Raw genomic sequence first — 13,829 nt, 5'->3', positions numbered from 1 at the left:
CTGTTTGCACGGGTGCTGAGTCAGTAGTGCCCGTCTTTTCCCCAAGCACTGGTGTTGAGCAGGCGGTCGTAATCCACGGCCTCACCGTGGACCACGGTCCACACCGATCTAGAACAATAAGGCGGTCTGTGGGGAGCAGGTGTAGGTTTAAAGAAGCAACGGGATGTCAGCACGGGGTAGGTGTTTAGATAATCTTTGCTGAGCCCTTGCTATGAGCCCGTAATCCCCACGATTGTCCTACAAAGTAATTAACGTCCATCCAGTGAATTTCACCTCCTGAGCCCTGTCACAAATGTTTTGTGGCCTGTTAATGTCCGTTTTGCTGGGAGTGCGGGGTCTGGAGGCTCCTGAAGGCCCAGGGCCCCCTGCCCCATCGGTGACCCAGAGCTGGGCACAGAGTAGGTCCCGGAAGCGTCTCAGGCATAGTGTGTGTGCAGCTGGTGCCAGACCTGCCAGACGGCCCATCTGGGAGGGAGTAGTAGGGACCCGGACGCAGCGGGGGGCACCCAGTGACACCCTCGGGCTCAGCCGGGCTGCCAGGGGAAGGCCAGGTGGCCACCCAAGACGGGACGGATGGAGGCCAGGCGGGGAAAGCTGGGTGGGGAGTGGGGACACGTCCACCACTCAGCAGGAAACACTGAGCTGGCCCTTGAAGGAGGGACGAGATTCTCACCTGCAAAGAGGGGAGAACATAGGTCTGGGCCTGGGGACCCCAAGTAAAGGCTTCAAGGAGGGATCTACAGGATGTGCCCTGGGTAAGAAGGGAGCCCTCTCGGTGAGACTGATGGGGCACAGACCTCCGTGCACAGCCTTGACGATGAAGACACCGCTGTCCAGCGGCTGGGTCCCTGGGCTCCTTGCCCGGGGCCCAGGGAACGGCATCGCTTGCGGGGGGAATAGTGGCGGCCGTGAGGGCTACGCGGGTGCTGGTGTGGCTGCAGCCCTGCAGGGAGGCACATCGTGCCGACGCTTTCTGTCACGAGTGACGAGAGCCTGCCCACGTGACTCAGGCAGAAAGGGGGTTACCAGCTCATAGGATTGATGGGTCCCTTCAGGGTGGCTCAGTCATATCTCGGGGCCAGCGTCTCTCCTGCAGTCTCTTGGCCGTATTTCCTGTGTCTTGGCCGCTAGACCGACTTTGACCTCACTTCTCCCAGGCTCAGAGTCTGCAGAGAAGAGGTCAGTGTGCTCCGTCCGCCCTCTCCTTCCTTCTCTCTCTCCCTCTCTCTCCAAAGTCCTAGCCTCATCTCCGCCTCTGGGCGGGTGATCTGACCACCCTGAATCAACCAGCTTGTCCGGGGGACGGTGATGTCCCCTCTGGCCAGGCTTGGCCGCCGGCCCTGGAGCAGGGGGACAGCTCCGAGCTCTGGGACTTGGTACTTCAGCTTGGGGCCAGACGCCTACAGAGAGGCGGGGAGCTGAGGCCGGGGAGGAGGGGACAGTGCAGCCCGGTGAGCCCACGGACGCCGCAGTCGGGCAGCGCGGCGAACCCACCAGATCCTGCCATCATCCAGGACACCGGGGCATCGTGCCGGGCAAAGAACCACAGAGCCAAATGACACACGAGCTCCTCTCTCAGGAGACTGTCCATTTATCAGGACATTTGGACGTTACCCCACAGCAAAGCAAAGATGTGTAGAAAGTTCTGACCTGTGGGGATAAGCTCAGGTGGCCCGTGGGGTCAGGGGCGGCCAGCTGGGAGCTGGTGTGTGAGTCCAGGGGAGGGGAGCCGCGGAGCCCCCAGTCCCCGGTGCGGCTCCTGGGACGTGGGGGCCCTCGGAGAGCACACGCAAAAGCTGCGAATGCGGGAGGGCCATCTCACGCCGTGGGGGTGCCTGCTGTGGGGAAGACAGGGTCCTGGGCAGCCTCCCCAAGGGGCTTACGATTAACAATCCCCACTTTCTCTGCAGGGGACACGCTCTCTGGCTCCTGCTGAGTGGAGTCCTTGTTAATTGTGCGGTCACGTCCCCAGCCTGGAGGGTTCCTGTTTGCTGCGCGTCTTTGCTCCTTAAAGGGCCGAGCCCTGTGGGCTGGTTGCCCTCACCACAGAGCGGAGCTCAGAACAGGATGCCTGGGGCTCCTGGCTCAGCAGCGTTAGGACTAGCTGTCTCCCTCTTGGGACTGGGGTGCACTGTAAATGACGCCCGCCTCCCTTTGCTTTTTATTAAATATGGCACGAAAGGGGCAAAATAGCGGTTGATAGCTGTCAATATTTCCTTTTAACGAACTCTGAGGACTGGTGTTGAGTTTCGTCATCCAGTCCCCAAGAGCACATCCAAGGGTGCATCTCTGTAATCATTCTCTTCCCCGTCTGAGCCCAGCCAGGAGGCAAACTGGAACTGTTACCACAAGTGGGGCTCGTCCCACATTCTTCGGGGCTCGGAGCTGGGAGGTGAGTGGGAGTGGAGTAGGAGGGGCCACATCCCAGCAGGACACAGGGGACCCTGATGTTTTTATGTCAGGGGAGGGAGCTGTATTTTTTTTCTTTTTTTTTTTTTTTAATGTTTATTTTATTTTAGAGGGAGAGAGAGACAGAGTGAGCAGGGGAGGGGCAGAGAGAGACACACACAGAATCCAAAGCAGGCTCCAGGCTCCGAGCTGTCAGCACAGAGCCCGACGCGGGGGTCAAACCCGAAAACCGCGAGATCAGGACCTGAGCCGAAGTCGGACACTTAACCCACTGAGCCACCCAGGCGCCCCGAGCTTTATTTTTAACGTAAAAACAATTTCTAACTCTTGTAGAACTTCAGAAAAATACAAAGAAGAATGCAGACATCACACGGAAATCCCCCAACGAGTCATAACTCCTGTTAACTCCATGGTGGACCTGTTTCCGGAAATCTCTTTTTGCATAAACACGGCCGAATTTGCATACAGTTTGCATAAAGACGGCCGAGTCCAGCTCTTTTCTTTTAAATTTGACGTGAACGTTTTCTCTGCCAGTTGACGTAGACCTGCTCGTCCTTTTAAACGGCTGGATGATGGTCCCACATCCACACATGGGAGGGTCCGAAGGGCCAGGCTTCTGCCCACGCCCCCACGAGCCGTGGCTCGGTCACGTGGCCAAGCGCCACGCAAGGCAGGCTCGGCGTGCTGGGTGCCCAGCGAGAGGAAAGGGTGAATCTGGTGGACAGCTGGTGAGCCCGGCACATCTCTGTAGGGTCCGCCTCTGGAAGGCGGACTGTTCCGTCAGCTTCCCGCCCCTTTCTGCCAGAGCGCTCAGCTGACTCTCCCACGCATTCGGTGAGTATGTGGCACCGAGCTGGGTCCTGGGATGTGTGTGACGCGCAAAACCCAGCATGAGCTCTGCCCTCCCAGAGTCAGTCTGACCGGGGAGACGGAATCAATCAACCGATACCCCAAATGAGTATATGTAATTATACACCAAGATAAGGGGTTTAACGGGAGGGAATGTGGGCCCGTGAGCCTTTGAAAATGGGTAAAAGTTAATCGGATGTATAAGTGCTGTGTGTGTAGAGGTGTGTGCGTGTCTGTAAGGTGAGGGAGGCACATAGGAAGAGAATTCCAGGAAGCACAGACTGTGTGTGCAAAGGCCCTGGGGTAGGAGGAAGCAGCGGCTATTTGAGCAAGAACTTTACGGAGACTCAGGTGGCTGTAGTTGAGCAGGGTGAAGGTAAGGGTGGGGCCAGGCCGTTCAGGGCCCTGGGCCATGGTAAGCAGTTTGGATTTTAGTTTTAAGAGCAACGGCTTTAGGTGGGGGAACCACCTGATTAGGTTTGTCACTGAAAGCATCAGCGGGGCTGCTCTGTGAGGCCTGGGTTGCCTGTGGGGATGCAGGGAGACCGTTTGGGAGACGATTGCGTCCTCCAAGCAAGACATGCTGGCATATTGGTCAGGGTGGTGGCAGCGTCATTGTGAGAAGGGGGCAGCGTGGGGATTTGGGCCCTATTTGGGAGGTCGAGGGAGCAGGACCGGGTGATGGAAGGTGCACTGTGGGGTGACGGGCATATCTGGCGTGACTCCAGGGTGTCGGGAGGGGGTGGCAGTCACTCGGAGCACGGTGAGACCGGACCCCGATGATGGTGGACACTACGAGGCTTGGCCAGGGGAAATTCAGGATGCTTATTAGCCCAGGAAAACGAAAGGTGTCACATAGCTGCCCTTAGCATGTAGTGGGTGCTCCATAAATGTTGGTGACGTATGCAGGGGGACGATAACCCTCTGCGGCTCTGGAAGTGCAGTCAGATGAACCGTGTGACCCCCCCCCCCCCCGCCCCAGAGGGCAGGGCAGGGGTCAGCGGGCAGACTTCCAGGGACACCCACCTGGAGCCTGGCTGAACGTCATTCCCGAGATCCAGGGCTCTCTGTCCTAGAGGGTCTGGCCCCTGGTTCCCAGTACCCGAGGGCCTCGTGCCTGGGAGGACCTCGGGCCCTTCCTGATTTGGCGGTGCCCTTCCAAGGGTCTGCTTCCAGGAGCTTCCAGTCTGAGTGGAAGGAGCTTTGCCTGTCCCTGGGAAAGACTCAAGTATCCTGAGACCACTCCCCGCACACCTCTGCCTGGCACCTGCCAAATGACATCACCATCCCGTTTGTCCGTCCGTCTCCACATCCTGGAGGAGAGAGCGCTCACCCAGGGTCGGGATGACCTGGGTGTGAATTCAGTCTCCGTAATGTCTAGTTATGTGACCGCAGGCGGGTTCCTTCGTCACCCTGAGCCTGACTTCTCCCCTGTCAAATGACATTGCTGTGCCGATCGTGCTGGCTGGTTTGAGCGTTTATTCTGTTGTTCGGAGGTAGTCGTTAAACACCTCCTGTGAACAGGCCCCGGGCAGGTGCAGGGTGGGCACGACTCAGTTATGTTTTCCACATCACCTCACTTTACCAACCTGAGATTGAGCCACATAGATGACTATGGATTAGAATACGCTTTTCGTGGAAACGAGGGTTACAGAGTGGCCGACACAATGGTGGCTAAGAGCTTCAGAAAAAGCAAGGTGGCTGTGTGTGAAGGGAGGGGGTGTCAGCGGAGGCCCGGCCACCAGGAGGAGAACAGGAACCCCTTCCTGAGGCCCCGTGCTGGGGGTAAGTAGGACTTTGGAGAATGTATCGGGTTCGGTTTATTTAGTAAGTACTTCTCCCGCCCGACTCTGCACCGGGCTGTTCCAAGCACGTGGCACGTTGGCCCACTGGGTTTTTACCACGCGATGCTGTGGCCACTGAGGAGGCCCCGGGGCTGGCGGGCAGCTCGAGGACTTCCCAGCCACGCTCATGACAGGCGGAGCTGGGATTCAGGCTGAGGCGTAGGAGCTGGTGCCCTGTGCCGTCTTCCTGGGTTCCAGTCCGGAGAATGAATTGCTAACCTCTCTTCCGTGCCCCGACTCCCCAGCGCACGTCGAGGGACGTTCTGCTCCTTAGGGAGGGCGGTATATCAGCCCAGGTCCTCCAGAGAGACGGAGTCTGTGGGAGATAAAGGGGTGAGCGGCCAGACAGACACGGGCACGGGCACGTTTGCGGGAATTGGCTCACGTAGCTGTGGCGGGGGCTGGAGGGTCTGAAATCTGTAGGGCAGCCTGGAGTCCCAGGCGGGATTTGACACTCTGAGGCACAAGTTCTTCTCCGAGAAGCCTCTGGTTTTGCTCTTAAGGCCTCCAACAGGCTGGATGAGTCACTGGAGGGTCCTCCTGACTCAACACCTCTGGGGTCTGCAAGTACTCCGGTCCGCGGGGAGGGGGCAGGGTGGGGGAGGGAGTGGCTCCTTGCAAAGGACTCTTGTGGTTTCTTGACTGCCTCCACCAGACCTTGAGGCTAAATGCACACCTTACTTTGCTCCAACAGTAAGAGCCCAGGTGGGAATGTGCCTGAAAAATAAGGACCCTGTGCTAAGAATACCTCCTTTGTTTAAACCCATCCAACCGGTCTGGTGAGAATCTGATAGACTGATGTAGCCTGATGGCGATACTCACGGGTGGGGTGCATCTGAGGGGCTGCACCAGAAGCTGGGACTCCAGGCAGGGCCTCCCGGGTCCGAGCATGAGCAGTCCTTGCCAGGCCATCGCAGGGGTGGAGGATGGGGAGGGAGGAGGGAATGGCAGAGGAGAGTAGGGTAGGGTGGTGGAACCAGCCCAGATGGAGTGGAGAGGAAGCTGGGAGGCAGTATGACAGGGACGTGAGAACACAGATTTAGATTCAGGAGTATGCATGGCCAACATGGATTGTCCCTGGAGGAGGGTGGGAGACCAGGCTGCATAGACAGGCCCGTGCCCACCCTCGTGGAGCCGGAAGCCACGTGAGGTCAGCCGGGGCCTGATCAGCTAGGGCAGCCTAGGAGGGCCTGCTGGAGGAGGGGACATTTGAGCTGGGACCTGTAGGATGAGGAGGATTGAAGCCCTAGGGTGGCAAAGAGCCTGGAATGTTCTAGAACCCACCATGGAGCAGAGTGGCGGTGGGAGAGGTGGGCAAGGACACACTGACGGTGATGCAGGACCTTGAGGCCACCTGACAGCCTCGTCACTCTGCCCAGCATAGCTTCCGTTTCTTCCCTACGGCATGGGCTCTGGGCGAGGTCATGTGACTGCCTGTGGGGCGTTTCCAGAGCCCCCCTGGCATAGGCAAGCACTCCCCACACAGTGGCAGCCATTGTCATGAGGACAACTGTGTCACAGTGATGGTGATGTCACGGTGACGATGACGTGATGGTGATGTCATGCTGATGATGTCATTGAGATGGTGACTTGTGCTGATGATGTCATTGAGATGGTGGTTCATGCTGATGATGTCATGACGATGGTGATGTCGTTACAATGGTGATGTCACAATGACTACGAAGCTGTTGCAATAGGGATGTCGTGACGGCCATGGTGCCATGGTACGACGATGCCACTAGAAGGGGCTTCCCGCTAAGGGGCTGAAACTTCAGAGTGTGGGCCCCCCTAAGCGGGACTCCCCTCTGCAATAGGGGCCCCTCTTCTTGGAGGCTAAGCCGTGGGATTGAGCAGAACTGTACTGTGAGGGGCACCCGGGTGGCTCAGTTGGTTGAGCATCCGACTCTTGATCTCAGCTCAGGTCTTGATCTCCGGGTCCTGAGTTCAAGCCCCACGTTGGGCTCCGTGCTGGGCATGAAGCCTACTTAAAAAAAAAAAAAAAACAACAACACACCTTGGAGCCCAGTCCTCCAGAGAAAAGCGGCCCACCCTCCGGCCCAGGCATGGCAGGCTGTGCAGGCCTGGGGCTTGAATCTCACCAGGTCAGCCCGCACCAGTGGTACCGGGGTGCAGGGCCTGGTGCCGGTGGGGGACGGGGTGGTGGGGGGGTGGGAGGAGCAGGCGAGGGTCAGCCAGGCCCCTCCCAGGGGCACAGCTGGGCTTGGAGAAGTGAGGGGCAGCCAGAAGTGCCCTGCTGAGGGGAAGGCTAGAGGAGGGGCAGGCTGGTCCCAGCAGGGTGGGGGGCGCGGGGTAACCCGACCCTGCTGGAGCGGAGGCAGCACGGCTGGGCTACCGGCTACGGGGCCTGGTTCCAGGCTCCCGGGCTCTTAGGCCTGGCCCTGTGGCTTCCTGACTGTGCGACCTTGGGCGAGGCACAGGACCTCTCTGAGCCTGGGTTTCCTGAGGCAATTAAACGAGAGTCTCAGGGTGTGGGGGTGGCAGCGAATGTGGTGAAGGCTGTCACCACTGCCTGGCCCGTGGTCCTCAGTCAGTGCAGAGAACTGTGGGGTTTGCGTTCCTAACCGGGGTCCCTACCTGGGCCCAGGGTGTCCACGGAGCTCCCTGGCGTGACACGGAGGGTGTATGAGTGACATGTTCCTACTGGGATGGGCCACTTCGCCAACGTCACACAGGGTCTGTGAGGCAAAACTGTTGGGGGTTTCTGCCACAAAGCGGTGGTGCGGATGTCCGGGCCTCGGGGCCGGCAGGCCTGCGCGGGGGGCCCTTCTTCCGGGGGGGGGGAAGCTCTGTGGACCTGCCTGGCTGAGCCGCACGGTGGTCCCGCAGTGCTGCGGGGGGCACACAGCTCTGGCGCCTCGGGAAGAGCCCTGGGCCCCGGGGCGGAGTTCGGAGTGCCTGCGCGCCGATCGCGGGCTGTGTGACACAGGGGCGTCCCCTGTCTGTGGCTCGGTCTGCAGCCTCTGCAGACGGGAGATGACTGTACGAGTCCCCTGTGCCTTGTACACGCATACTGATCACCGCCCTCCCCTCCGTGCGAAGCAACACGGGAGAACACGGGTGCGCGCATCAGCGGTCGCGGGCTGTTCCTCCTGCCGGGAGCAGGTGGTTAGTCCGTATGAGTCTCGTGTTCGGGAAGCCTCCCCTGGTTGGTCCAGGTCACAGAGTGAAGTCAGAGATCCATTTCCCTTAGGAAACAACCTTCTGGCTATGAGATGCCAGCAGAAACATCATTAATGCCTCAGAAGGCATCGAGGCTTCCGGGTCACGGGTGTCTCCTGGACAAGGCCCCCCTGGGCCACCCCTAGTCCCGGGGCTCCCACAGGGACCAAACTGCTCTCGGAGCTGCCTCCCCACCTGGGTGAGATAACTGTGGGGTGAGGGCGGCCCGGTCAGGTTTATTTCTGTGTCCCGGCAGCTGTCCCCACCACCCCACCAGTGAATAAAGGACAGGCCCAGAGCAGGCACCGAGCTCAGCCTGCACACACCCACCCCCAGCGATCCTGCAGCCCACTGGTGGCTGCGAATGCCCTGCGCTGGGTCCTGGGCACAGGTGGGGGACTCCCCGTCTCTGCCCGGGGTGGCCGTTACTGAGGGAACCACAGTACGGGGCGCTCAGCACCTGCCAGGCTGTTCCTACTGCTTAATTTTCAGGAATTTTGCATGTGGTGCATTAAACCCAGCCTCTACTGAAAACCAAGTGAACCTGGGATGCAATAAATTCTATTTAAAGCAAAGGTGCCAAGTACCCAAGACTCAGCCCTTCCTGGCTCCTTTGCTACATTTCCTATCACCCACGCTCTCGAGGTTACGAGCACCGACCGCACCTGTACAGGAGGAACGTCCTAGGACCCCGTGCTACTTGGTCCCTCTTTCCAACTCTGCACTCAGTGACATCACGATAGCAGCTTGAACCAGGGGGTGCGTCCTCACACCGTGCAAAGAGGCCTGCGGGCTCCGGGAGCCTCCGGTGAGGGTGCCGTCAGGGGGCGCTTCCCGGAGGAGCTGAGATCCAAGGCCAGGTCTGAGGACTGAGCGGGAGTTGCCTGGGCACGTGAGGGGGGACCGGCCTTCCAGGAGCGCATCAAGGCGCAGACGTGCTTGTTCCCATTTTACAGAATCATAAGTGAGGCGAAGTCACTCAGCACAGCTGGACAGGGATGGAACCGGGACAGGAATCCTGGCGTGTCCGGCTCCTGGGCTGCAGGTCTTTCGGGATGCTGCCCTGGGGGGTCAGATGCAGGCCGACCCCCGGCAAAGCGTGTAGGGCCCCCCCACCCTGCTGACAAAATGGCCTCCTCCCCAGGGGCACTTTCTGGGGAGACCGGGGTGCTCCGGGAGTGAGGCTGTGCCTGAGCGAGGCCAACCCACCCCTCGAGAAAGGCTCCGCGCCCTGGGCTTGCCTCCTGCCGGCTCAGGAAGGAGCTTGGCTAGGCCTGACCTTGGCGGGCACCTGGAGGTCGGGCCGCCCTGCCCCCTGGGGAAGCTTCAGGAGCCAGGGCCAGGGGAGTGGGCCCAGGCTCAGAAAGCTGGCCACGGGGGTCAGCTGTACCCCACATGTCCCGCCTGCTGAGGGGCACCGGGTGAAGGGGGTGCGTGAGTCTGCCACTCGGCCTGGAGCCAGTTTATCTGCTAGGCTAATGAACAGGGCCCCTCAGCTCCTTGTTGCCTAGGCAACAGTGGAGACACATCCAGGCTAGCTGGGCACTCAGGACCCACAGCTGGGGCGGGGGTGGGGCGAGGGGGGTGGAGACAGATACCTGCCGGGCATTCCTCATTTGAGCCTCGGCTGGCCCTCCCGGGTCCTCAGGGAGCCAAGTTCCGTTCTCGCTCTGCAGCTGAGGTTGGGGGTCCCTGCTAGCCTCTAGGGCTTTCCCTTACCCAAGGGTTCCCCAACCCAGCTGCCACCAGCCGCTCTGGGCTCTGGGAGGCATGTGACACATACGGGCTCCCGGGTCCCGTGCCACTAAGCCTACCTGGGTAGGCAGTTCTCAGCTCTGGCGAGCATCCAGGGGGTTGCCAAGGCTGGTGGGACTGGGGACTCGGCTGGGACCCCATGTAGCCTCCCCGCTACTCTCTCCTAATCCCACCATCATCGGGCTCCTGTTTTCGGCAGGAATGCAGGACGGCATCATCAAGGTTGAGAGCGCTCGCCTCAGGCTTACCCCAACCCATGGGGGGGGGGGGTGGCTGGCACTGGGGACAGGTGGCCTGTGGGTGTGGAGAAGAGTGAGAATGCTTTTCCTCTTGGCTTCCTCGTCCACATCTCGGTGACCCTGCAGTATTCGGGAAGGCTGTGATGCGGTACCCAGAAGCAGGGGTGCTGTTGTCCGATGACAATCCTGTATCTCTGCGGGCTGGCTGTGGACTCCTGAGCACTCCAGGTCCACACCGTGTAGGTGGTTCATTTCTGGCCGGATCCCTTCCAGTCTGCAAGTTCAAGATACAGCGGGCAGCTGCTGGCTTCTTCCTGGCAGAGACTTGCTTGATGGGGTGTCTGTGTGTGTGTCTGTGTGTATCTCTTTGTGTGTGTGTGTGTGTGTGTGTGTGTGTGTGTGTGTGTGCGCATGTGCACGCGCCCTGAGTACTCTGGGCCCGGACCCGACAAATAGGGCCTTCTGTGACCCAGCACAAGACAGAGGGTGTCCTGAGCCCCATCCTGTGGATCTTGGAGGCATCCGGCCTGCACCCCCGCCCCTGCCACACGGTGCGGGGATCTCTGTGAAGCCGTGAGTGGTGACGACTGACGTGTATGCTCTCCGCAGGGTTCCCGACGTCTTCACATCCACTCCTCTCGGGATCATCGCAACCTTTTATATGAGTAGTTTAGTGTCAGAGTCAAGGAAAACACGTTTGGGGCAAGAATGGGGAGAGTCCCATAAAATTCTCCGTCGTAACCACTTCAAAGTATGCAATTCAGCGGCACCTAGCAGATTCCCCACGTGGTGCGGCCACCGCCTCGACCTAGTTCTGGAACGTTTGTGCAGCGCCCCCCGCCCTGCTCCCGGAAAGGGAAACGCTGGCCCTCTCCAGCCGGTCCCTCCCCAGCCCCCCGCAGCCGCACATCTGTTCCTGGTCCCTAAGGATTTGCCTGTTCTGGATGCTTCCTAGCTATGGAGCCACACAGGATGTGCCTTTTGTGTCTGGCCTCCTTCACTCCACCTCCCGCTGTGCGTCCTGTTACCGTGCAAGTCAAGACTCCACTGCCGCTGATGGCCGAACGACACCCCACCGTGTGTGTGCACCACATTCTGTGGATGCATTCGTGCCTCTGTGGGCAGTTGGGTCGTTTTCACGTTTTGGCCTCGGCGAATAACGCTGCTGTGAACACGGGTGTGCAAGGACCCGTTTGAGTCCTGTTCAGTCGGGTCCCTCAGCGAGTGTCTTTCCCTGCGCTTGGTTATGTGCACTGCGAAGTGGGAGCAGCAGGGATGCAGAGGGAATCAGGGACCTGGAAGGCCCCGGGCCCGCAGGGAGAGCCCCCTGCGTCCTCGACAATGCCGACCCTGGCTCCGGACAGCCCGGCGGTGCGGACGGAGCTGGCCCGACAGCAGAGTTGCTAACCGCTCCTCTCTGGGTCTCCCGGTTTGTTTGCAGAGGCACCTGTCGCCCGAGGAGTTCCAGGAAGTGTTTGGAATGAGTGTGCAAGAGTTCGACCGCCTGGCCCTCTGGAAGAGGAATGACCTCAAGAAGAAAGCCCTGTTGTTTTGACGGCCTCCAGCGTGCCAGCGACAGAGCGTGGGACAGCTGGCGAGAACCACAGAACCCCCTCCTTCCGCACCTGGCTCTGGCTTCTCTGTGTCCCCTGCGGGCGGGCGGCGGGCCCCTGGAGAGGGCGGGGCGGGAGGCTGAGGCGGGAGGATGTTCCAGAGCGGGTGCGGCCTCTAGTTTCTGCCAGCTACGCTCCTGCCCCTAGTTCAGAGCCCAGACGCCTTGCTTCGCACTGCACGTGTAACCCACATCACGGAGGGGCTGCAAAGATGCTCCCGGGGCTCGAAGAACATTTACCTTGACCGTGCGGCGCCTCCCCCCCCCCCCCCCGCCCCTGTGCAGTGCCCCACCCCCCGTGATAGGCCCTGGGGGCGCACAGAGGTGCCTGGGCCTTGGGATTTGAGGAGGTCTGTCAACGACAGACGCTGGCACGACACAATCACGGGTGGGTGGGCCTATGGCTCCCAGCGCCTGCTCCCCGCCCCCCTCCCCCGCTTGCTCAGCCCTGGGGAGGCACAGCCTCGCGCGCAGACAGGCCAGGCCTGGCCAGGGAGAGCGCTGAGGAGCACCCAGGGCCGCTCAAAGCGAAGCGTGGGGTGCATGATGTTTGCCGCCGTTTGTGACGAGTCTGTTTTTAGGGACAACCGTCCACCGGACAGGGTACCTTCTGCCGGGGCCCTCCGTGCACTGCATTTTTCTTCCAGATCATCCCCTAGATGCCTAAATGATATCTTTAAAGTAACACAGAAGTTTTTATTTTATTAAAAAGCATAGCCTACTTAAACATAAGACGACATAGATAGAGTTCCATTTTACGGTCCCGCGGAAGGGGAGCGCCTCCAGCCTTACTCTCCAGTGTCCGGTCCTGTGTGCTTTCGCTTCCCCGTGTGCTCCTAGCGCACACGGCTCCTTGTCGGGTTTCTTTGCTTTCCTTCTTTTTCACCTGCCACACCAGCCCTCGGCCACGTAATGCCGTTTCTAAGTATGCGTGACGTGTCGCCATCACTGTTTGCCTGGCTGTTATTTTCCGCATCCCGGAGAGAAAAGATTCTCCTCTGATGGCCAAAGCCCCGGAATAAAGGATTTCCACGCACCCAGCCTAACACCCAGCGTAGCTCTTGGGGTGCCCTTTTGTGACATGGCCGGTGGTGCCCGCCTTAGCCCGGTGCGTGCGTGGTCCCGAGGCAGGCACTGGCCGCTGGGGAAGGAGGAGGGAGACACCCCCCCTTTTCGGACCTGCCCGCTCCGCATCAGAAGCCCGGCCGGGCCCCCAGCTGAAAGGCGTCCGCGTCTGTAATCGGGTGCGGGTCGGGGCGCGGTGCCTGTCGCAGGCGGCTTGTAGAGTGGGTTGAGAGGTTCGCGAATCAGTAGGAAGGTGTCAGCGAAGTCTGTCTTCCCTGTCTTCTGTGGAGCTGTGTCTTTCTGTGCGTCCTGAACACCCGCCTGTGAGTCAGTGTTACTCAGATCCTTCCGGCCCCCGCCACGCACCCCGTCGTGCACCGGCTCCTCACCGGCCCGGCTCGGCCAGGGAGGGGGAGTTTCTAGCACCTAATGCACTTCCTTCCATTTAGCAGAGCCTGAGCAACTGGAAACCCCCATTTTTCTCACTAGTGCAATGTCATGTCAGCTCCCAGGGGAGCCTGGAAAAATAAAGGTCGGTGTATCCTAACTTGTGAAGGTCAAAGCCGCTTCTCATAAACGTGTGTCATTTCTAACGGCACGGGCTGGCGCCCGGGGAGACCGCCTGCTGAAAAGCAGTGGCCCTGGATGGGCACAGGGTGGGGGCGGTGCCTCGAGGGGCGGGACCCCCATCCACATGGGACACCCCTGTCTCAAGACAGCAAGTCAGAGGCACTTGCCAGCCAGCACCAGGTGCCAGTGATAGAGGGGGGGTGGGTGGGAGCTGATGCCTGTCCCTGTCGGGCTGGGGAGACCAACCAGCAAACAAAGACAAGACTGACCGCTGCCCTCCGGAGGGGCCCCTGATACACCCAGAGG

At 60.1% G+C, this 13,829-nt stretch overlaps 1 protein-coding gene across 2 annotated transcripts in view; it reads left to right on the top strand.

The window, feature by feature from the left end:
• The window catches only part of ABLIM2 (actin binding LIM protein family member 2), a 139,519-nt gene extending 126,019 nt beyond the window's left edge, over positions 1–13,500 (top strand). For both annotated transcript variants that reach the window (XM_027073276.2, XM_053217631.1), the window contains one exon: positions 11,718–13,500. In XM_027073276.2, the coding sequence (XP_026929077.1) occupies positions 11,718–11,831 (114 nt within the window). In that variant the 3' untranslated portion in view covers positions 11,832–13,500. The remainder of the gene's footprint in view (positions 1–11,717) is intronic.
• Positions 13,501–13,829: the final 329 nt, after the last annotated feature.

Source organism: Acinonyx jubatus, chromosome B1 (assembly GCF_027475565.1).
Source record: "Acinonyx jubatus isolate Ajub_Pintada_27869175 chromosome B1, VMU_Ajub_asm_v1.0, whole genome shotgun sequence".
Taxonomy (NCBI): domain Eukaryota; kingdom Metazoa; phylum Chordata; class Mammalia; order Carnivora; family Felidae; genus Acinonyx; species Acinonyx jubatus.
The sequence above is the reverse complement of the archived record's forward strand: the minus strand, read 5'-3'. Positions and strand labels throughout refer to the sequence as shown.